This window comes from Syngnathus acus, chromosome 3 (genome assembly GCF_901709675.1).
Source record: "Syngnathus acus chromosome 3, fSynAcu1.2, whole genome shotgun sequence".
Lineage (NCBI taxonomy): Eukaryota > Metazoa > Chordata > Actinopteri > Syngnathiformes > Syngnathidae > Syngnathus > Syngnathus acus.
In genome coordinates, this window is record NC_051089.1 from 13,773,941 (window position 1) to 13,800,145 (window position 26,205).

The 26,205-nt window shown below is 38.9% G+C and overlaps 1 protein-coding gene across 13 annotated transcripts in view; it reads right to left on the reverse strand.

Annotated features, from left to right (window-relative positions):
• Positions 1–26,205, reverse strand: part of neo1a (neogenin 1a) — a 119,779-nt gene that overhangs the window by 46,102 nt on the left and 47,472 nt on the right. For all 13 annotated transcript variants that reach the window (XM_037248499.1, XM_037248504.1, XM_037248498.1 and 10 more), the window contains exons 3-4: positions 9,701–9,976; positions 8,246–8,396 (exon numbers count right to left, since the gene is read on the reverse strand). In XM_037248499.1, the coding sequence (XP_037104394.1) occupies positions 8,246–8,396; positions 9,701–9,976 (427 nt within the window). The remainder of the gene's footprint in view (positions 1–8,245; positions 8,397–9,700; positions 9,977–26,205) is intronic.

Sequence of the window (26,205 nt, forward strand, 5' to 3'; positions counted from 1 at the left end):
TACCAGTATTAAGTTTACTAGGGCTGATTGATTATGAAAAAAATATTAATCACAATTATTTTGTGAAAGGAAATTATGATTATTCATTTATTTTTTTGGGGAACAAAATGAGAATATTGAGACAAATTTCTGTGAAACGCAATAATTGTGTAAGTTCCTCTTGGATCAAAAGAAATTTATTAAATAAACTATTTTAAAAAGGGGGAAAAAAAAGGTGCAAATGTATTTTTCCAAGTAGGGTTACCTTGTATAAACAAAGAGTGTGGTGTTGGATATCAATGCATACTATTTATTGTTTTTTATGATTAAGCGTAATCATTACTTTGGTACAATTTTATTTTCCGACATTCAAGCAGTGTTGAGGTCGAGCAGTGCTTAATGTTGCAGTGGCCTACAATAATGTGATTATACTGTAATCAATCATTTGTGTCACCAGCCACATGGATGATTGTGGCACTACTGTATGCGATTTGCATATTTTTTTTTTTTTTGCATATGGACATTATTGCTTGCTAGCCAGTTTCATGAGCATTGTGGACATAAATCGGCCGCAATATCTGGTTTCGGTCTCTCAGACATGCACATATTACTACACTTGTTAATTGGGCATCCTGCTTTTTATAGACTGACGGCAACCACCTGATCAATACATGGTCCCAAGTCAAAATACAAGATCAACTGAACGGCAGAGAAAAATTCAAATTTTTTTTTTTTAAAGGATGCCATAGAACTCAAATGTCAAGCGAATGCTTTTCAGTGCTCTGATTACTTCATTGTGCGCACAGTTGAAGAGAAAGCAAAGCATGCTGGGAGGCTGTGAATATCCAAGCCGCATTGTATGAATCATTCGCTGCTCACACAGTGCTGAGCAGTCTGCATTTGATTCACCGGGACAACTATTGAGACGCTCAAGCATTTCTGCATTGACAGTTTCCTTTTGAAATGAAGGGAACATACAAGACCCCCAAGCTATTTAGAGGAAACACTAACAGCAGTATTTAGGAGCAGAGTAAGAGCTCTTCAGACTGAATTATGTCATCTTTAGACCTTTGAAGAGACAATAATTGGCCTGGAATTATTGCAATTGAGTAATTTGGCTCGCTCTTGGCGTACAAGTTATTTAACATTCCCACAATTAAAAAGAAATAATTCATAATAAATATCAGGATTTACAAAAATTCAAACATAATCGTTCTGTTCATCCCTCCGGAACAGCCACCCCCAAAAGCCATGCAAATCCTTGTCAACAAGTAGATTCATTTAATACAAATCCTTCTCTCTCTTTCTCCAAAAAAAAAAAGGTAGTGGCAGTTCCACAGAACTGTGGAGTGAGGTGACTTTACGTGCGACTCGGTCTTCCGTAACACAAACTGGTGACAAGGCCAGGACATGTGGGCCTAGGAAAACTGCCAATCAGCTAGACAGCATACTGCTGTCTTTAGGATGGGATTCTGGTTAGAGGTCATGTTTATTGGAGCTCTAGAGCACGGGTGTCAAAGTCAAGGCCCGGGGGCCAGATACGGCCCGCCACATCATTTTAAGTGGCCCGCGAAGACAAATCGAATTCATGTCAATTCCCAAATTTCTAATTGTTTTCACTTTAAAAAAAAATAGAGATATTGTTAGCAATGAAACATTTTTTTATGTTTAAATATTTGATTTGATTTCAATATTTCATTTTTAAATATTTGAACACTTTTTATTAGTCTTATTATTTGGGGTTGACAATTCGAATGGCCCTTTAAAGCAAACTATGACTATGATGCGGCCCGCGACAAAAATAACTTTGATACCCCTGCTCTAGAGGAACGATGTTGAAGAAAAAAAAAAAGTCATAATAGACTATTTGGTAAAAACAAGAGGTTTTGCATTTTAGCTTTTTTTGCAAACTTTGTAGGAAATAGAAAAACCCAACAATACTAAAAAAACAATCACGCCCATACTAAGTTTGGCAGCTTGGCTGGCCAAGTCATAACCGAAAAGTAAGCATAGCTACACAGTGAACACAGACTATTAGCTGACCCTGTAACCAGCAACAGTTTCTGATAATCTTCATGAACGTGAGGAGTATTTGTGTTTGGATATGTCGAGCACGCCAAGTGTTCTTTCATGACTGTCATCATACTTTAGTTTAGGAAAACCTCCACCTATTGTGGAGATAAGTGGCTGCAAGAAATATTAGCCATTTTTATCTAGAATTGTCTGGTAAAATGGTAAGTTTGGAGTGTGCTTCTGCCTGCTCTGCTTGACCGCGATAACCCTGCCATCTGCCCTCTTCCAACTCCTTTTATTTAAGATAGTGTTTAGGAATTTCTTCTGTTCAGGGGTACTTTCTTTGACGACCACAGACAGCAGGGATCGGAATGATTTGAACAGTTGTCACTTTCCCCTGCTTTATAATCCAAACAGGGTCCTAAAGCAGAACCATTTTATCTCTGTCTTATATGGTTGCATTTAAAAAAAAATGTAGTTGGTGGTGTTGTCCTGTGTCCAATGATATGTAACTTGTGATTATCTCTCGGAGGGCTATGTACAAAATATCAACGTCAATATAATTATAGAGTAGAAAACCACAAGCTAAAATACGCTGAAGATTCTCTTTTAAGACCCCACAAATCTGAACTTCGACTGGAAACTCAATATAGACTTGCTTTCCATGCATAAATAAAATGTTGATGGAACCTTGGTGAGAGAGGTTAAAAGAAGTAGAGGAAGTAACCAGCCGTGATGACCCCTGGTCGCAGGAATATATGTGCTACTGAGATGAGTGTGTGCACTGAGAGGCTGATTAGTATAAGACCAGCGACGCCCACTGAGCTCCTAAACTTAACATAACTTAGTCTGCCTGGGTTATTTTGTATGTTACTGCAACTTACATTTTAGTGATGCAAACGGGACAGCCTGTTAATACATTTTGTACTGATCATATGGATTTTATTTTTTTATTCACTTTTGCTTCATCTGATCAAAAGAACATGTTTTTGGCACACGGAATGTTGTTACTTTGAACATCTTCTGAGTAAATGGTGTCAAACAAATGTAGGAGAGAAACATTTAGGTTTTGTTTTAGTGATGCACGAAAGCGCATCCTAAAATTAGTTGACGTTCCAGCAACCACTCCAATTATCTTCACACATTTCCATGTTGCATCCATCATTATGTGAAGTGTTTCAGAGAAAACATTCACACTTCATGTTGAGGTTTACTCTGTCATTAAACCATAATTATGTTATTATAGCAGTCTGGTGTTGTGTGTGTGTGTGTGTGTGTGTGTGTGTGTGTGTGTGTGTGTGTGTGTGTGTGTGTGCATGCAAATCTGAACAAGTCAAAAGATTTGCATCCAGTGCAAGGACAAATCTTTCTTTGAGAGTGTGAGAAAGCCACGATTAAAGGATGTTTTTTTTCTTTAAGGATTAAAATCAGGGGCTAATGAGTTACATGACTTCAGAAAACAAGTGCCGACGTGGATGAGAAATTTCGGCACAAGTACCTTTCTGGTCTCAAGGTGGAATTATTAAACATCTGAAGGACTATTTTGTTGATTTTACAGCCTGAGTTTAAATCCAATACTATATGGGTTTGTAAGAGATTCTAAAATGTTTTCCAGGCCCTTACTATCCATATATAAATATTTGTAAAGTCAGTTGTGTAAAAACATTATTAAATTCAGTCAGTTGGTTTTATTAAAGTATGGACAAGAAGGTAAAAGGCTATTGCCTTTGCTCAAAGCAGCAGGAAGAGACATATAGTTAAATGTGCATGTCTGTTTGTGTTTTATCTAAATCGCAGTAGAGTACATTTGAGGCTTTGAGTGCAAGACATTTACATGATCATTTTATTCTGCAGTTTAATTTTAGACACATTTCCATCCCACTCCTGTCTTCCCACACGACATCCATAGTCGCATTCAAATAAATTCCAGGGGACAAGAAGGATGACAGACGGCAGAGTGTCAAGACTTGGGAAGAAAGTGGATTTACAAGCACAGTTTGTTGTTTGCAGGGCGCCATGCATAATTCATCCATTTCATTGAGTACGAGACGATTATATTAGACAACCGAGTGATACTCCAAATAACAAAAGATGACTTTTCATGAGTGTCATCAGATGTGTATACAAAGAGAGCAGACACAGTGTTCGCTGTGGCCCCTAAGCAAGTGGGGAAGTTGTCAATCAGGTGTCATATTGACAAACTACAATACAGTCAGCATTGGGGAACCAAGTTTAGTCAGAATGCAGAGCATAACATCAAGAGGATTGCTTTGTAAATGAGCTCATGCGTCTTAGGCTACATTCACACATCAAATGATTTTTTTTGGTCCTAATTCGGATACGTATTGGAATTTCTTATGATGCGACAGGTCGGACGTCATCATGTGATCTGCACAGGCGGGGAGACGCGCTGCTTAGAAGTGAGACAGTTTTGACTGAATCTATAAAGTTGTTTTGAGTAACAGTATTGACTTGATATTAGATTTTAATTTATTCCCACTTGAAACATGAAGCATAAATTGGACATTTGTGCTATTTCAGCAACCTTCATTTATTACACGAAAAGCCTCGCCTTATTTCCCTCAAAATATTGCAGTTCCATCTCTAAACGAATTGTTTCTCTTTGGACATGAGATAAAAGGATAAGCCTGTGGTGCCTGCTCGTTGGACTATATTTACTTCCGCAAACATTATATTGTGAGAGACGTGCATGTCCTCTGAAATCCAACTGACTCACTTTCTTTTACAGGCACAGTAAAGGGAAAAAAAATATTTGTTGAGCTATTAATTGTAAACTATCTATCTACTATACCGTTTTTCCCCACGGGGGTCACGGGCATGCTGGAGCCAATCCCAGCAGTCATCGGCAGTAGGCGAGGGACACCCTGAACCGTTTGCCAGCCAATTGGAGGGCACACAGAGACGAACCACCGTCCGCACTCGCACTCACATCTAGGGGCAATTTGGAGTGTTCAATCAGCCTACCATGCATGTTTTTTGGGATGTGGGAGGAAACTGGAGTGCCCGGAGAAAACCCACGCAGGCACGGGGAGAACATGCAAACTCCACACCGGGAACCCGCACCCTCCTCACCGTGCTGCCCAATGTAAACTATATTATTTTAAATTTTCTAACTTTGTTATTGAGGGTGTTTAGGTATTACTATTTTTAATGTACTCCTCTTCTACTGCTTTGTGAATGGCCGTCACCTCATGACTTTTTAATGTCTGTAGTTGGTTGTTGGCTCTCTCACTAGGGAGGCAGAAATTGTCTGCTGTGTTGGGCCACATTGCTTTTGGCATAAATAACAGTGATGCCTTCTTTAGTAGCCAGGTAAATTGATTTAGCCACTGCTTGTCAAAGCCACTGGCTCTGGGTTTTTGAGATCTGGAAAGAGGAATAAAAAATGATGTGCCAGTCACGTCCACATTGGCTTTGCGTTGTTATGCTGTTGTTGTGATTTAAGTACCCTCGACTCGCCAACTCGTCCTGTCCTGCATTCTGACCTTCGCTATCACCAGTCCCTTGTGAACTACTATCAGACCTGACATAAATTTCCACGTCACCACCATGAATTACTACATTTTAACTGCCAGTTATGTTAATTTGGATTTCTCTGCTCTTTTCTTTTATTTCATTCCCAGCGAGGTTGTTTTTTTAAATTGATTTTGCCTGCTAGATATGCAATGCTAAAAATCACAAACGTTACTCAGACAAAAAAATATTGCAATGCCGTTTGTAGCATCCCACAGGGAAAATCGGGACGCCGATAGCACCAACTTTCCATCCGTCCATCCATTATCTGAACCTCTTCTCCTCTCGAAGGTCATGAGTGTGCTGTAGCCCATGCCAGCTGACTTCGAGCAGTAGGTGGGGGACTCCCTGAATTGCCAGCAATCACAGTGCACAGAGAGACAAATACGTAACTGATCGCACTCACACCTACGAGCAATTTGGAGTGCTCAATTGCCCGACAATGCATGTGTTTGGAATGTCGGAGGAAACCCATGCAGGCAAAGGGAGAAGATGCAAACTCCACACAGAAAGACTGAAGCCGGAATGGAACCCTGCACCTCTGAACTGTGAGGCAACGTGCTTACCAATGTACTATCATGCCGCCCCTAGCGGCAACTTGTGGGGAATAAAAAGATAAATTAAAAACAACAACAACAACCTTAGATACGGCTGTCATACGATTTTGAACATAGGAAAAACCCTGGTAACAATGTTAACCAGACATGACTAAACATATGTTCAAGTTAATGTGAATTCATCTGGTTGTAAAATATTTAACATGAAAAGCAGAAATGATGACCATGGGCAAAAACATTTTGAACTTGAGATGAAAAGTTTGGCCACAAAAAATACTTCAGCCATATATATTGTGATGTTGACCATGATGGTAACATAAAAAAAAAAATCAAAAGAATAAAACCAAACTTCAAAAGGCCCTCATTTCAGAATCGGTCTCTATAAATTTTCTCTACATGATGCATGCAGAGAAAATGCTGTTCACATCACATTTCAGCAGCACATTTGTTCTTTAGGAAATATCCAACTAAGCACGTGGAAATCGCAGTCTAAAGTCTAAAAGATGGCCACCTGCTCTTTATTTGCATTTCGGGTGTTCTCCTTATGAGAATTCTGAATCAGCCATATTCCCACAGGCGCCAAATCAAAATAAAGATACGACATGGCGCCATTTAAAAAGGAAAAAAAAGTTTGGAGGACACAGTGAGAATGTTTTAGAATCAGTAGCTTCGAAAACTACCACTCATTGTTTTGTTTTCCAAATCAGTCAATTTTCTAGGAATGTGATGGAAAAAAAAACAACTAATAGCATTCGTTGTTGTTAGACTCACCCAGATTTCAGTTGACTGCTTTGAAGAACCCCCGCAATTTTTTTTTTCACATCTCAAACATTGATGTTGTCACTTTCAAGGCCCCGTTTGTGCTGTGCTTCCAAGACCAATTAAGCTGCTCTTTGCTGCTTCCTTTCTTTCGCTCCCACAACGGGTGCAACAATTAAGAACTGACAGCAGCGTCTAGCTCTCAGCTATCACACAACAGGAGACTCAAGGATACCAAGGTTATTCTTTCATTTATCAATGTCATAGCAAAATCAAAATGTGGTAACAGAATCACTCTGTAATACGCTTCAGTTATGAAGGTGGCAAGGCGGAGTTTACGATAACCCCCTAAAAGACTCTCCCTGTTGTTGGGAGTGCACTTGCTAATTACCAGTATGGGTAACCCGGGGGGCGGGTGTTTACACTGAATGGAATTTGGTAATTAAAAGCTAGATTAATAGGTACCATTTAAGCCATTCCCATTGGAGGTGAAGGTTAGTTATTACAAGACATTGAATTGTGGTGCAATGCATTAAATCCTCAGCTTGGCAAGTCAGACGTGTACCGAAACCACCTATTTAAGGATGTCAAATTCTTCACAAAATGTTTAACAAGCAGAAATCCAATTTTGTTTTGAATCAACATAGATGAAGCCAAGTTTAAAATTCTATTAAACTGCTGCAGTGGCTAGGGTATGCCTACTTGAGTTGCGCTTAATTTACTTGGGTGGTGACAGTCCAACTTGCTATATCTAAGAAAACTTTCAGTTATGGATTCCAGCTACTTTTCCTGAGATAATGTGCGCCATAGAAGTTAGGGCCCAAGTGCTAGGTTGCTAATGTGTGAACTTCCTCTCTGCAGGAACGCTGGCAACCTCATCTCCAGACTGGCTTTTGTGCCACATCCAGATGCCCCCTGGGGTGATTTCTGGAAGAAGAGATTTACCAACTTGGGGAGCAGTACAAAGGAGCCTTAATATTCTGCTGCATTCCAAAAGTAAGGACTGACACAGAGTTTGAGGAAACCGTCCGTCTGCTGTCCGTCCGTCGATCCGTTCATTCCTGCTTCTATCTACCAGGGCTGGGCAGTAATTAAATAATATGATTCACGATTGACACGTGTGAATCAATATGAATAGAAAATGCCTTTAACAAAATGTTTGCTAAAAAGTAAACGAGATCACAACGCAAACCCGGAATTACGTGTGTTGTCGACAGTGCACACCCTTTGCATTGAGATTAGAAGCATTGAAGGAATTATTTAGTTTGTTTTGTAATACTGTGGGATCTAAATTAAATATCATCATTCTGACCATTTTAATAAAATGTGTGGTAGTGCTACAAGGGCCAAGGAGGGAAAAACTTTACATTTAAAAAACAAACGATAAAGTTTAAAATGCATACCTTTCCTCTAGCGGTTTATCTTTAAACATCCATCGCACATGTGGTGTTGGAAAACCTGCAGCCACGCAGGCCAGCAGGACACTGGCACCCAGCACCTTGGTCACAGGCACAGGCTGTACAAGGAACTCCAGCTTCCTCTCGTCTCCAGTTTCTGGAATGAGACAAAAAGAAATCAAGTCTAGGTTGTGGCTGGGGTTAATCTTGGAGTGAGTTAGTGAGACACAGCGCCATCGTTCAAATTAAGAGGGCCATCCGTCTTAAAAAACTTCAAAAGTACTCAGGTCCAAGGCGTAGTTGTTCTTGACACCAGAACCAAGAATGGGTGGATGAAAAATGTCCATGGCGACCACTTGAAAGCAGTCAGCTCTCTGGAGTGCAAAAAAAAAAAAAAAACACTCTCCCATAGCTCCCTATTGTAGCAAATAACCCAGAATGTCATGATTGGCCTCTATCTTTGACCCCACCGTGAGTTTACAGTAGTTTTAAATTTAAGACCTGCAAATGTTTAAGTCATTCACAAGCTAAGAAAAAAAATCCTCAAGCTAATAAGTTTTTATTTGTTTTTTTTATTTTAATTTTCCTGTCACAAACATCTGGGGGAAAAAATGTCCAATTTTCCTCCTGCAGTATATGATTAAGCTACTATCTGTTTGGAGCCAAGCTTTTGACACCACATACCTTCGAGGAGACAAAAAGAGATAAATCCCCTACTGAGGTTGTTGAAGACTAATTTATTGCTTTTAATATCTTCACTTTGCCGGCAGGAGCCTAGTGCCTAACAACTTAGTAAACAAAATGTGTAGAGCGATGAGACACGACAGTGCCACAGAGGAATTCCTGACTTCTAAGGCTTTCTCTGATAAGTCCACCGAAAGCAACAACACTCTCTCCATCCAGCTGGGCACAGTTTTCATTAAAGGTAATTCAAAGCCAACGTCATTTACCTCCGAAATTAGAAACAGCAGTAGTCACAGGGGCGCCCACAAAAAAAAAAAAAAAAGAAGCACAACTTTGTTTTTCTATGTTGCTGCACGTTCTGGACATTCCAAAATAAAATTCTGTTTCGGGAAAGATTTTTAATGATTCATGAATGATTTGACGATTACAGTTTCACTAACTGCTCATTGCACTTGCGGTGCTTTCCCAAATGTTTGATAGTGAAAACGACCACAGCTACCTAATCTGCAAACCTCCTTTTTAAATGCGGCATTCTCCACCACTTGCCAATTGCTTCACAGTCTTGGAAAATTATGTGCAACAAGCCCACTCGCAATGTGGGCAATCTGTTTAGCGCCCACAATTTGAGAACTCAGTAAATCAGGCTTAGTCTTCATAATGTGGTCGTCATAGAAGTGGGTAGCCAAAATAAAAGTTTATATCGGTTTATAATTACAAAGAGACAACGCAAAACAACCATCTATGCCGTTCAAGCGTCTGCTTACTGACTCAGCATACCTGGCAGGATTTGGAGCTGCGCCTCTTCACTGGACTTTGATGACCCCACATTCTCCACCAAGCAACGGTAAAGACCAGAATCATTTTCTGTGGCGTTGCTGATCACCAAGGCACCAGTGGGTAGTTGGACCAGTCTCAAGTTGAGCTCCAGGGGCTGACGGTCTTTCTCCCAGCGGGTGAAGGGCACCAGGTCTGAATTGACTTCACAGGCCATGACTTGGCTGTCACCTTGACGCACAGATGTAGGTGCTGGCTGGCTGCCGAACCTGGGCATTCCTTCAAAAGGGGGACAGAGACAAGTTTTAATATGAAACAATATTTCCCAATAAAAACAAATGTCACAAACTATTTCAAACCGTCTATTTATAATTTGAGATTACAGTTACCTCAAGACTATGCACTTTCAAAGCATTTAAGATAATCAGGTGTGTTGAGCAAGGAATACATCGAAATCATTATGGGACTGGAGTTGGTAACCCCAGCTTCATTACATTTTTAAAGCATGTCTGGGAAAAAACAAATACGGGTTGTGCGCAAAGTCGTAAGGCAGATTTTCACCAACAGTTTCAATAGTCGCACCGTTTTTCTTGTTGTCAATAAATTTTGATCATGTCCAAAATTTCTTTACAACATAAAAAAATATTTGCAACCCTTTAGGAATCTGACAGAAAACCAACATTCGCTACAGACTTAAGGAGGGCAAAATCACATAAATGTTACATGCAGGGTAGTTTCAAAACGTTGGGAAATTGCAAACACACAACGCCATTCAGCACACGAATTGTTTTTCTTCCATTAACGTTTTTAGATCGCGAGAAATCATGATTGAATTTTGATGAATTGCCCAGCCCTGCTGCAAATCCCAAGACAAACAGGTGTATTTGTGATTTTGCCAAAATGGTTAATATGTTTTGCAGCAAACGAGACAGGCAAAAGTAATTCAAAATAACAATTTTACTGTTGGTGCTTATCTCCAATCTCACTGCAGCATAAAATTATTATTTTTAGTGTTTGGAGCCAGTGATTTGATAACAATACTCATAGGATGAGTTTGAAACAATTGCATATAATTACTGTAAAGGCTAATTAGGGAAGATGAGTAACAAGGCTACTCTATCAACCATAAAAAGCTGAACTAGAGGGACCTCTTTGGGGATAACTGTGGTGTGTGTGTGTGTGTGTGTGTGTGTGTGTGTGTGTGTGTGTGTGTGTGTGTGCGCGTGCATTTGTGTTTCAGTAGACCAAAGTGAACAAAAACGACATGTTTTGATCGCAATATTTTTGTTTGTTAGTAAAGCTGTCATCGATTTTTTGACAATTAATTATTCTTTTGATCATTCCATCAGTTAATCTAGCAATTGTATACAAATTTATTTTGAATTAAAATGTATTGCAAAATATTTACATTCTACTGTTTATCATTGTTTTATTAGTGTTATTATCTGATCAGGGTCACGGGGGCGACATTGGGCCAAAGGCAGATTAGACCCTGAATTAGTCACCAGCCAGTTGCAGGGCCCATATAGAGACAAACAACTAGTCACACCCACATGCACAGCGCCACTGAGCAATAATTGATCCTTATGTTTACTAATCAATTCTTAATTGATCCTCATGTTTACTCATCAATTCTTAATTTTTAGTATTAGTATACTGTTAAACAATATCAAACAAACAACTCACAACAAAGTTACTCATATTATGACTGTAAATAACTATTAGAAATAACGATAATTATCGATTAATCAATTATTTTTCACAGCTCAATTTGTTTTCAAAATTATCCAAAACCACAAACACAAAACTTTGTTGAGCAATAGCATATGTAGACAATTATATATTTATATTTAGCCCCAGCTAAGAACACACATGAACCACAGAGTAGCCAAATAATGAACATAGTAGACAAACAAGTGCTATACTACTGTGTCTACTGAAGTTTAACAGTTACACCATGTTACAAATTGAACATTTGTAACTTTGTTAAAAACAGACAAACACCAAATCAACTGCAAGTAAAGCTATTCACAAGCTGAGTAGGTTGCGCACTCAAGAGAAGGGGGATTAATGTTTTGGAAAAATGCTGTTGGAAAAGGCGAAAGACTTGCTGTAGGATGATACAGCCTCCTTCCACCTAAACAGTACCTTAAATTCCCTCTCAAAATTGAGTCAGGGGGTAATCTCACATGGAGATGGAGTCAAAGAGCTAAAAAGTCCCAGAGGCGGATCGAAGATTTAAGGAGCAAGCAAACGCCTACTGTAACATGAAGGACAGCACACATTAGCGCAAACAGAACCATATTCTCCAACAGATTAAATATTAGCTCTATTTTTCATCATAACACGATGAGAAGATGGGTGAATAATACATGAGAGATGGGGGAATTCTGGGGTACAGATCTGGCTTATAATGACGATTTAATTTGATTTAAATTTTTCATAGCAAGGATCCTAAGAATCTTAGCACTAGCAGTTTTATAGACTTTGATTTAACCAGGGTGAATCATGCTTTATAGCCGTGTCATTTAAATGTAGCAGTCCGATTTACGCAATTGGGAAAGATGTCAAAGTTTTGAGACTCAGGAATAGAGAAATTGAAATAGTTTGGCCCAAAGAGGCCTGACATTTTAAGGGATGAGCTTGAAAACAAAGGTCTCAGGTCTAATAACCAGAGATACAAGCTTGGCTTTGTGTTGCACGGGAGGGATGACATTTGGCCTAAAGCGCACACAGGGGAGATGGCCCTGAAAGTCATTAGCAGACATGACAAGATATTTCATTCTTCACAAAGAATCTGCTACCATCTTCTACTAGCAGTGTGGACACAAAATGATTCTGTTCCAGCCCACATTGATGTACTGCCTACTTCAATGAGCGTGACCAGAAATTTTAATGCAGCCAACATCTTGGATGACCGCATTTACAATGAATACTAATTTGATGTTGTAGTCATTTTTTCTAAACGTTTTAATTCTAGCAGAGTAGACTTACTTGTCAAAACATGCGTGTATTGTCGCACGCACAGAGCGTGAAAATTAGACCAAGATTACAAGCGGTAACTGGAAGCTCGTGTGGGGATGCATTTTAATCTCAGGCATAAACTGACACACTTAGGAGGCGCTATTGAAAATCCCCAAGATGCATACTAATACCAACAACGAGAGACCTCATCCTTTGTTCTTCTGGACATATTTCTTCTGAATCAGTACGTGTCCATCCTATTATGTAATAACCAGCGATTATTAAGTAAATGGATTAGAATAAATTTTACCGTGTGTGTGTGTGTGTGTGTGTGTGTGTGTGTGTGTGTGTGTGTGCCCGTGTATGTACTATGTCTACATAGACACAGTGGTGTGTGTCAGGGGAGGCTCGGAAGTGGAGAGTTTGTTCCAACACTATTGATTCCAATAAAGTTCCGTTTAAATTAACTAGGTGGGAGTTTCGTATCCACCTCGTCAAACTCTAGTGAAGTCCTTCAAAGAAAGCAAAAATACAAAAGATATGTTATGTCGTTTGGGTTATTCACTAGAATTATGTAATATAAACATTGATGATTTTGATTGAAAGATTTTCTTGAACATAGAGCATTAACCAAATCGGGGACAAGCGGTACAGAAAATGGATGGATGGAAACCAGACGCTTTGAGGTGTTGTTCCTCTGATCTCGTTTTATGTCATATAACATGCATGCCAATATTTGGAGTTATTTATCAGCTTGTAACATTATGACTGTGAAATGCACATCTTAATATCGAATAAGTGACAAGTGTAACCACACATGCACATCAAGAGGCATGCACTTAAATTGCACAGTTCGGCCCCCGCTGCTGTGAAATAACATTCCGCACAGAATAACAATGAGCAGCTTAATGGAATATGCAGAGAGACTCACAGATCTCCCTCTAGATTCAGTGCATTAGTAAACGCCTTGCAGAAATGTCGCCTTTCTGCTCGGAAACTCCATGTTGCAGATGTGTAATTGTGAGGCACAGGAGAAGCAGAGAATCCCAGCACTTCTAATGTGAAGTTTGGTCTGACAAACTGGTAGTTTGGTATGGTTTCAGTTTGAACAATGTTAATTTTATAAAACAACTTGACTTACTAGAAACTTGAAGGCTAACACTTAACCTATGACTTGTGCAGTAGCACACGCAACTTAATAACCTCATCAAATGTAAAGCGTTTGGCGCCAAAGATAGAAAAAAGTGTCTCATTTAACCGAGAAACATTTGCTCCAAAAGCCATTTTGCAATCATGGCGATGAAAAGGTAGAAATGTCAAGATTCACTTTGATGATAGCAGAAATCGTGGACCACAATTTATCAGTGCCTCAAAGGGACTCTATTACCACCACCCTATTATTCCCCCCGCCCATTAAATTCAACAAGTTCACAGGCATCCCAAGTCATTGGCGAAAGTCATTCGAGGAAGGTGGGTAAAAACAATAGCTGAAATTGAGCAGCTGAAATTGAGGCCCTTCATGTTGGAAAAATCTTTAAGAATGAAATTACTCGCGATAATAAACCCTCCTTGTCTTGTCCTTTGACTTCTTTTATTGCAGAGTCACAGCAGTGTGAACACAATCTCTCTCCTATTTATAGAGCAATGTAACACTGCCACATTATATTTATTTGTGTGAGTGGGATAATTCATGTTTAGCGAAGCAAAAGGTTTCACCCAGTAAATGAGATGTAGTGGCTATAATAATGATGTGGGGGGGGGGGGGGGTGGAGAGGGGGAGCCTAGTCCAAACGCACTGTATAATTCCTTTGTACAATATGTTCTTAGCCTTACATCAGCTCAGCTTCTTTTTGTTCCAGGCCCCTTTTGTACATGCTGTAGCATAAATGATAATTAATTCCATAATTGAAAGTTTTCTCAAAGCTTCAGGGGAGATAATTTCTTAGGGTCTTATTTAATACAGCAAACGATGCTATTCAGGCAAATTACTTGCTACTTTTTCAGGGTAAGACGGTTAAAGTATTTACGCCTTATTAATATTCAACAGATTTTCACATGTTTAATTTCAATGGTTCTTAAATGCAATGAGGAATGCTATACAATGATGCAGTGAGCTACTGGCTCTTTTGTACACCACATATGTTTGGCTCAGTGGGGGAATTACATTCTTGCATGATGAACTTGGAAGAAGATATCATCTAAATGTATTAGTTAACAGGGCATGGAGGACAAAATCTAAACTAATGGGGTTATTTTAATTAGCACCTTTCCAGTAAGCACTGCTCAAATAGTCAAGACTTCTTCACTCTGCAATGGAGGCCATGAAGCAACTCACCATCCTTCAATTAAAAGGCAGACAAAACCCAAAAACTATAACCATAAAAGCAAGAAAGTGGTATACTTTTAAGTTTCCTACTAATGAGAAAGTATTTTCTTTTAATCTTTAAATGTTGTGTTCCTTGCTGTGTTTAGTCCTAATTTTGTCTGAGAAATGCATGTTTAATCAAATAAGTGCATTACTTCTTCGCCAAACTGAAAAGAAACAAAGGCATACCCCACAAAAATTACACCATCCCACTTTTGCACTTATCACGCTTCATTAAAATAAAAAATCAGGCTTTTTGGTAACCAGTACAGAGATCACCTTGTCTCTCTAATGCACTAAGATTATTATGAAACATTTTCAAGGGGAATTCTTAGTAGCTATGCTTGAAAATACCACAGCCTTGTTTGTCTTTCCAAGAGGGACTTTGATTTGAATAGGTTCGTAATGTGGCTAGAGTATTTGACAAGGAAATACTCAAAGGATTAGATTTTTAACTTGAAATATTTTGCAGGATGAGCCAACCCCCCTCCCCCACTGCAACTATCTATGGAATATAGTGTAATATAGTTATGGGGGGTGGGGAACACGAAAAACGAACTGAATCGGTAAGTCAGTTTTGATTTAGAATATGTTAGTGCATCAAATAAGAATTGAGTCATCCCACGTGTATCATTCTTAAATTGTATCACACCAAGATATGCGTCAAATCGTCTTTCATTGAAGTGATGCACACCCATAACTGTTATGGTGTAATAAAAAAGTTACACTATAAAAATCATAGTTCAACTTTTTTTTCAACGATGGTATAAACAACAACCAAGGTTTTTTTTTTTTATGTTTTTTAGTGCCATTCGCTTACAGCCTCTTTGAATTCAACATATTGTGTACAGCACAGAATGCTACCATTACAGAAAATTAATTCCTTATTGCCGGTTCCCCTAATATACGACAATAGAGAGTGATTATTGTTGCAATGCATCAATTTATCACTGAGGTACTTCATTATGCATGAAGCCAAACATTAATGCTTACTATACTGTCATGATTACAAAATGCAGTCTGGCTGGGTTTGTCATCACAGCGTATTTATCTTTATCAGCAAAAGGGGCAGACGACGCAAAGTGCATGCACAGACGCACAGTTAGTGGTAAGTGGCAAGAACAGCAGTTTATTAGAATTAAGAAGCAATAACCCTTCTCTCAACTGAAATATGGAATAAAGATAGATCGATGGCCTTCCGGAAGAATTGGCCCCAGACGAGTTCTTATTTCCACACTCAATGAAAAACATCTTCTGGCTTCAGAAAGAGCTAGAAAAAAAAACACCTTGCCCTTATAGGTGACTCAAGCCATTTGAGAATACAGTAAAACTTGTAGTAGACAGTTGGGAGCTTTGGAGGAACATATGAATTGTCGTGTACGGCTTCAGACGTGACGACATGAAATGTACTGTATGATTGCAGAAGACCGTCGGTAAAAGCAGACCTTCACTGCCGATAATGGTGCAAATAGAAACCAAGTGGGGCCATGCATTGCGTGATTCTTCCCAGTCTGACTCATCTGCACACTGAGCAGCAATTTTATCTATTTGACATTTACAGTACATGGCATTTGATCACTTTTATATGGTCAAGGAAGAAGTTTGTTGTTTTGTTACAACAAAGACAGGAAATGGGTGCTGCCTAGCCAGTATGCTATATACAACTGCAAGCTTGTAGTTAAGTATTGTTAAAATAATACATATACATGTAGTATACATACACATGTACTATGCAAGTGTTTCAATTGTATTTGTATGACTTTGCAGTGTAGCAGCTGAGTCTCACTACCTTATATATACACTCGTATGCATGGCTCTGATTTTATTATACTTCCAAGACTTTCTAAATAACGTGCTTTCGAGGTTGATGCAATTCCCAAATTGTATACACACACACACGTGCGCACCCACGCACACCACAAAGGTTCTTGGTTATCCGTTTGGAGAAGGTAACTGTAACTGTTTTTGGTATCATAGGGGGAAAAAAACATAAGCATAAGCATCCGTGACGGAAATATATTTTTTGCATGTGTGAGAAAACTCATGCGCATGGACATTGTGAAACCATGCAACGACGATTCAAATCATCCCAAAACAAGTCACGAACCGTGACCATTCATGAAATCTTGTTAGGACAGTTCAGGTGAATATTCTATGACCATTTTGTGAGGCTTTTCTAGGGGATACACAAGAAAATGTGCCATGTTTAACTGAACCGAACCAAAATGCTGCGTAGAAATGAAGCTACAGATCTGTTTATGGTACTGGAATGAAAACAAGCCTTGGGGATACACGATGAATCAGCTAAACACACCTGTTCTAGAGTAGATAGACACAGATATAAGCTAATTAGACAACCTCTACATACCCTACCTAATACATCATTCACCTTTCCTTCCAAATGTTGGCCCATTTCACATGCTATGCTTTAATTAATCTCAAGCTGCTTGAAGTCTGTCTCCACCCTTCCTATTCCTTCTTCATCATCCCGCCACATATTTCAATGCGCCCTGTTGTTTGCTCGAGAGGGGCATGCTGCTTCTTGGTTCTTATCTCTTTGGCAGCGCATCTGTAGATGCTATCGCCTGCCCTGTTGCTGTGCTTAGGTTCTAGCTGCGCAAGAGCAAGCAGTTGAGAACGGAGATAGATGGGAGCTTGGGTAGAAGGAAAATGGATAGTGATGCAGAAGAAGAGAACATAGCAAGGCTTTGTCTGAAAGGCACAAGTTTTGGAATTAACAAAATATCATTTTGTTCTTGTAATAAGAATATTCATGTTTTGTGCTGCAGCGTTTGAGACAAAGCGGCAATTTGAGGAACTACCCTTTGAGTTAGGAATATGAGCGTGTTCAATTTAGGCTATTTGAATTGTGGTTGAGCTCACTTGACACATAAAATTCAATACTTTTGATTAGTGTTACTGCTTTGACGGGTTCTCTTGGTCAGTAAACTTGGCCTCCTCTGCCATGCTATGAGGTGCTGAGCCATGGCCCATTAAAATTCTCCATTTGCATAAATATGCACACACAACATATACTTGTCATACAATTACTGTGATGGGATTGTGTCTTGCCAGATATTGCTAACAGCCACCGCTTTTCACAATCCAATCAAACAACTGGAGCAATTCACTCAAAAAGCCCATAGAGCGCTTGTTTCGGTGCAGATACAATGTAGTCGTGTCACCTGATCCTGTATCGAGATCATATAAAGATTTATTCATTATAACTGGCACTTCTGAGGATAAAAATAGTCCACGGACCACCCACTCAAGTCAAGGCACATGTGCGCCCACAATGTATGTATCGTGCACAGTAATGGAATCGCTGTTCTTGATACAATAGATTTTTTTTTTTTTAAAATCTGTCAGAGTACGTCAGTCAGAGAAGCAACAGTAATACCACGTGTTGTACGATGAAGTGATTGAGCAGTGTGAGTGCAGGTGAATGGGGGAAAAAAAGAGGGACAGGGAGTTATGCTTAAGTCCAAAATGAGCACTACGCTTTTATCCCCAAAAATGAATATTAAATCAAAAGAATATGTGATATGGAATTCCTTACAGTAAATACCCTGATGAAAAAGCAATATTCATATGATTAAATTAATGAGTAGTATTTAAATTACCTCATCACTCTGGCTGTTCAGTGAATAGATTATTTCAGATCATAAATACAGAAGGTCATCTGTCATCTGTCCTGACATATGACATTCCAAGGTTGCAAATGATGTGCAATGAATTATTTTGCATGAAGGTGTAAGAATATATATTAATATACCACAAAAATGCATGCTGTGTTACCACCAAGTTTACTTTTATTACATTTGTTTTATATTCATGGCCTACAAATGTTTTCAATATATTTACTGTAATTATGACTGAGTTGCGTCGGTGTAGTGATCAATAGGATATTCCAACTTAAAAATTTGCCGACATTGAAATTGAACTCCGTCGTATCCAAGGTAACTCCTGGATTCATCTTTATGTGAATGTCACTGAGGTGCTGACAAAGGTTGCATGCATTAAGGTGTATGCAAAATTGAATTGTGCTTCGTATGGTAACCTGATTTATACATCATATTAGATCATTGTTGGGGGCCACATTGCATTATAAAAATGCTGCACCAGATGCATTACAGTACATTAATTTGCTTGTGCCTTTCTGAGAGAACTTGTCAAATCATGCCCGCAAGCTAATATCAGTGCGGACTGCGACAATCCATTGACGTCGTATCTCCTGATATGCGAGGAAAAAAAAAATTACAAGAAGCCTGACAAAGGCGCACACCAATTCTCAGCAGTATTGCCTTTGTTGGCTGAAGTGTGGACTTTTTCATTTTCCTTCTGGAGCTTAGAGTTGACTAGCAGATAGCATTTAAAAAATCTGACACAAAGTTGAAAGAGCGATGGCAACCTGAAATACTTGGGCTGGCTTCGACTTTCAACGGAATCTCTGCAGTCGAGCGTTGGCATATAGGGAATTGCTTTCAACACAGAAAACAGGAGGTCTCAGGTAGTAAAGTTGAGGCTTAGGTTATAGCCTGTGACATGTCTCTGTCTTGCCTCTGATTTTACGCTGGAGGCTGTAAACCTTTAAATTCCCAGGGTGACTTTAATCCACCCATCCTACATCGATACACATGGGACAGTAAGCAGATAAAAACCCATGACAACGCTGCGTTTTCAATGACCAGTGTGAAAAAAGGCTACCGTAACAGCCAGCTTAACAACATGTGGTCAGATTTCCATATAAATTCCACTTGTATTAACCCCAGTGGGCAAATAAGACTTTTCAACTTTTGGGAGATAGGAAGATAGAGAAACCAGTACCGTAACCAGACACATTGCACAGTACTACCACTGGATCAAAGTTCAAATTGTCCATATCCAATCAGTTGTTTTCATTGACTGAAAAAGGATGCCATTTTTTTTTACAAGAGGGCTAATCAAGTAATAAATATTCTTCCCAAAGGCTGCACTCTCACAATATGGGAAGCGAGAGGGACATTTATTAGATGGCTAAATAGCTAGCAAACTCAATCGATAGTTTTTATTATAGCTAATACTTTCATTTAAAATCCTCCACTGGCCTATATTCTCTTGGCTCGCTAAAAATAAGAATCTGAAGTTCAATGTTAGGTAATCAATGATTCAGCAGCTTTTGTTGATGCTTTAGTATTCCGCCACCATGTTTTCATTTCTGTGTTAGTGTGAAGGTACTTTACAAATAAATGGTATGAAAGTCGCAATTATGGCATCTTGCTAAGACTGTGAGCGTCTATCTGTGTAAACACTGCAGGAGATGGTTATCATTGACCTTGGCGCAAAGGATATTCGGCAGCCTCGGAGTAACACATACGCACTTAGAGAGATGGAGCAGAATAGATGTTAACGATGCAGTGAGTTGTACAAAAGGCAATTCTGCGCTCCCGTGCACATACAAAAATGAGTTTGGCATGTCCACAGCTTGTCTCCACCAATCAAAAGGCCATGAAGACGGTGCTTGGCGTGGAGAGGAGTCTTAACATCCTCCCCAGGGTCGTTCCACACAGAGTTCACTCGGGCTGGGTTGAGTCAAAGCATGCATTACTTAACTGTACTGAAGTGACATATCACTCTCTTGCTTTCAACCTTCCCCATACATACTATCAACACACACATACGTGAACATTAATATGGATTTCTAGTTTTAGTCTGCATGAATGCTTATAGAGAGCATTTATATATATATAGGCTTTATTTTGTCTCTTTCCGTCTGCAGCCTCCATAGGACAATCATTATCCATTCATTCAGTACTCTTTTCACCATTGCAGGTTTGAGCGCTACAGTGTCTTGCTGTGTAGGTTTCAACAACAAAGTAAATGCAAATGAACCCTCCATAAATGATTATCTCGCAAGATCAGTATCTTGCTATACTTATTTTTGTCACTTGTGAGTTATAACAACGAATCTACAATCGACCAAGGAAAACACTTTTTACTTGACATTAAATTTTGCTGACCAAAATACCAGTATTGGTCGAGAAAATAAATGTTTTGGATGGGGTTATTTCTCGTACTTTGAGCATGTAAGCAGCTTTGCATCACCATCTTAAAATCACAAGGGCATATAAAGAATTATGCGTATCTCTGAAGCATAAGAAACCGACTGAGAACTTAGCACCTTGGTTTCTTCCCTCCATCTGTGCACAATATAATGTGTTCCATCAGCGCAGAATATAAAACGAAATACTCACGGTTGCACAATATTCCGGCCTCCTCAGCAAGAGCTAGGCAACGTTAAATATGTAGCTTAAACATGTTTTATTTAGATGAAGAGAAGCAAATCCTACTTTCAGATACTACACGTGTTCAATCCTTTGGCCAATTTTATTTATTAAAAATAAGAAAAAGGTGCTGCTGGGCCTCACTACAGCCAGGAAAAAGCCAAAACAAGAAGATATCAGTACTCATGGGAACATCAGTATGTGAATGGTATTTTTGGAAGCTATTCTCTGTATAATTCTTCCAGAACAGGTGGTAAAAAGTCCTTGAAACTCTTAACAAGCCCAAAATCCCCACTACCGAACTGAACTCCCTTTTCCATCCAACAGTTTGAGGAACAAAAGGACTTTGAAAAACAATAGGTAATCTGCAAAAATGTGCAAGTCAAGTCTCTTACAGGGTTCAAATACTCTATGAAGGCCAATTTAGCTTTGAAACGGGATCGTTTTAATGTGGATACTCCCAAAACTACCTCTCGCGTGCCTGGGCGAGTAGGAGCAGATGAAAGGATGGCGGCACACATAAAGTCTGTAACAGGCTAGATACACACAAGTGACCTATTAAAGTCCAAACCTGAATAAATCAGTTTTTTGATGCTATGAAAATTATTCATACACAGTGACCTTCACGCTCACCTGATCTCAGCTGAACAGCTATGGGAGATCTTGAACCTGTGTGTTACACAGGTCGCTCAGCTGTCATTTTCCAAAGACCAAATGAGGGAATATTGCTCCAATTTCAATTTAATTTAATTGAATTCACTATGCTGATTATGATCCCTCGAAAATATTCAACAAGCAGATTTGCGGGGAATTTATCATTCAAGCCAAGGTGCAGTGACCTTACAACCACTGAGACAGTAACAAGGAAGGACACTTAGTGAATTATACAGAGGGAACGGAGGATAAACAGAATCCACTTCTCTGGCCCTTTTAAATGCAGATTAGGAGCTGTGTGTAAATGTTCTTTCCAAGTAACAAATCACGGCTCAGACATTGTTTTCATGTTGGTAAACACTACACCTGACACTTTATGAACAGCAACGCCCACGGGAATGACTGAGCAAAACACTGTCTTATGGAAATATAAAGTAGTTGAGTATTTGAAGAAAAAAAACTTTGCATACTAGGTTATTCCTATGGAATAGATAAGTGGAAGAGGATGGAGGTTACGGCAAACTTAAGTCCCGAAGTAGGTAGATGGCCCATTCTAAAAAAATTACATTTTCACATCATCGGACAAGTATTTCAGAGCCCATCGAGTTAATGAACCTGTCTGTTGAGAGGCAAAAATAATGCAAAGCTACCCATTCAAAGAAAATAATAATCATTCTCTACTATGCAGCACAGAGATGAATTTCAAAAATTGAATGAGAGCTGGTCAATTAAAGATGGACATGCTTGCACTTTTTATCTTTCAGTTATCTGATTGATGTCTAGCTAGCACCATCAGTACTACTGAATATTAGTTTATACTATCCAACAGGACTAAAGTCGATGTTTTGATGGGCTATCCAACAACATTATACCCGTTGAAAATGTTGTGAAAGTGAACTCTGGTGTCAGATTCAAGGGGATTTGAGAAATGCTTGGACTAAATCCCCAGATATAAATGGCTGTGTGCGCTAATTCAAAACTGAATGAGAATCGAACACACAATATTTTGAAGGTGATGGACATGGACACAAATGCATCCATAAAAGATGTTGGCTAATTACTATAATCCCCACTTGTGACTCGTGTCAATGTCAGCAAACAAATTCGTTGGATGGAGAGTGGGATAGAAAGGGATCCGTATTGTCCGCAAAAAAAAATAACAATTACCCATACAGTTACTGATGCCCTTGTTCCATCCTAAACGTCATGTGTAAAAATGAAAGCATTTCAAGGAAATATTCAAGATTGTGTAGACAATTTAGAAAAGTGAGATTACCAGTGATCACGCAGGCAACATTCCATTTGGTCACATCCAAAATGTAAGGTAAAATTTCAACGCAACACAATCTAGAATCAAATCCGTAATGAATTAGATCGAGAACTCCTCCAACATTTGTCGATCTCTTTTTATGTAGATCCTCAGCTTTGATGGCCTATTTGCACACACAAAAATCTGCTTAGATGGTAAAAGGGGCTGTTGGCTGCATTAAAGAGCCTCATTAAGTTCAACCGTACTAATACTGTTTGTATGTTCAGCCACTCAATCAGGTGTACATTTCTTCATAAATACAAACACACATATGCACATAGCACGAAGGTGTCTGGAGAGAAGAGATAGGGCCATCCTAATCAGCCTCCTCGCCTACACAGAGGGCCGAATCAATCAGTGGCTGCACCTAAAATGGAGCCTGTCTTTTTTCCTACGATCAAAAAGGCTTCCTGTCAACACTGTAAAAACACACGGTAAAAAGATGGATTTCTCTCCTGCTCCATCTTGGACTTCACGCCATATTTTGCCAACCTTTGTGTAAGGGTACAACTACTGTTTGTGTGTGCTGTGCATCCACATCAAGCAGAACAGTCTGACTGCAGTTTCTCTCGTCTTAACTGCATTTTGTTTTTCATTACTCGGTCTCCAAGGGTAGATGAATGTTTTCATTTTTCAACTCAATCGGTGACTAATGCTCCTTAGTGTTGAAACTGTCCTCCTATTGGTTTTCTACCCTCTCCTGTGCCACGGAAAGATAGAAATCAGGATAATGGAACAACACAACAACCCTGACCCCGATTCCAGATCTGAGCCATTTGTTGCGGCAGTAACCCAGCACTCAAAAGAAAGACAGTCCGTAAATGTTCAAAAGAGGCCTTCACAATGTAAAATTGAGTTCATGCATGTCATCCAAACAGCCAGACCATATTGGTTCTACGTAAACGTGCTGTAAACTTACAAAAACCAGTAGAAGTATTGCATGAATTGGCGAATTACACTTGTCAAGTATAACATTACCAGAGGATAAACACCCCTCTCTCACAATGACAGCCTATTGCAATTATAAACAATTAACATTACATGTAGGGGCTAAAAAAAAATAAATCAATGATTAAATGTGGTGGTAAAAAATCACAAGTATAAAATGTATGCAAGTATCAAAGTGAACTACATGAAGAAAAAAAGCTAAACTAAGACAAAATATGTTATATTCTCTTTCTGCTGGCTCCTGGGAGAGTGAATGACATGTTTGTGCTGTTGTTTTATGACGACTGGTTAGCAATTTCTTCTCTTTATGAGTAAGCACGGTGGTCACAGTGGAACTGCAATGCAAGGGAGTGAGTGTCTGCAGGCCATCGGGTGTGTTGGAGCTGTGCAGAGGAATGAGAGGATAATAAAGAAATAGAGGCTAGGAGAGGTAGTAAAGTGAAAAGATGGGGGGGATGTTGAGTCATTGAGGGGAAAAAATAGCAGTAAGCCAATGAAAGTAGTTTGACGAGAGAAAACTGCAGTGGGATAAATGTGGACCGTCCAGTCTCGTCTTCCAGGTCCAAACAAAATATCCCTTTGTGGCCTGTGCATACCACATTGATGAATGTAGAAGAAAACTAGATTGCAATGTTAAAAAATGGAATCACATTTATTTAGTTAGTTTATAGGGAGCAATTAATAAACTAATTAGTGCCTGCCAGCAAGACTGCCCCGAGACTTTTTCCAATCTAAAGAGAAAGATAAAAGTAAAGTTTACTCTAAGATGCGAAATTCTGAGCAAATCTAATTAACAAATAAATACACATTTCACCAATATTGATTTAACCATTCAATGCGGAGGTGAAAACAAAGTTGAAATAATCTCTGATTTCACTGTGATGCTTGTTGGTTAAGATTTTGTTTGATTTACATAAAATAACATTTAATTGTATTTAGAAAACTTTTGATTTGTTTTTTTACATGATCTCTGATTTCTCTAAATCTAGTAGCAACCAATTTTACTACTAACAATTTTTTAAAATAAAGAATGAAATGGAAGGAAATCATTTTGGGAATGCTCCCTTGCCAAAATAAATACAACTGAAAATAGAAGTGTCTACAGTGGGTTTGATGGGGTTGAGTTTGAGGCTCTTAAGTTCTTCCAAACCGAACTCACCCAAGCTTTATAAACTCAAACAAGAAAGGGACTTTCCCCAAACTGCGTAAAATTTTTTGGTAAGGTGAACAATTCAAATTCAGAAAGAAGTAAGCTCTAGCCATCTAATAATAAAAAATTGACTGATTACAAGGTGCGCCTCAATACTTTTGTCGTGAAAGAGAAGAATCATGCATGAAGCAGTAATGATAATCCCTTGTAGCTGTCAGCAGCGTTAGCACAAGGGAATCCTTGTGTTTGAGAAGGCAGTAGTTACAAGTAGGAGTATTTTAATTTAATGACACAGTAATTAATTAGTGGTTGAGAAACGACGAGCCTGTGTTATCGAGGACACGAAACCCATGGGTACTGCTATCTAGCGCGAGTTAGCGTGTCTGTTGGTATTGGGGGAGTGAGCGGTTACTAAATGTAAATCTCTCAATGCATTAGCTTGTCTCCATGTCCACACAGAAACAAAAATGAACTAAAGAGGGGCCCGACCAATTAATCAGTCGCCCAATTAAGTTATTTTGGCCTAAGTTGAAGGACCATAATCGGTCAATTTAATTGGGCGACCGATGTTTACAGATTTCTTTTGCTATTATTTTATGATTTAAACAACCATTTATAGCAGTTGTAAACAAATAATATTGATTTCTTTATTAATTATGCATAAATCTATACAATAACCTTTTATTCTTAAATATTTGTAATGAAATTTGTTGATGACGTCATTCTATGGGCCTGTCATCAACACAAAGTGAATCTTAATTTTTATAAGCAATGCTTAGGTGAGCAATACAAGTTGTGCAAGGAACTGACATTGGATGTCAACTATTTTACACACATGATGTGGTGAAATAAAGA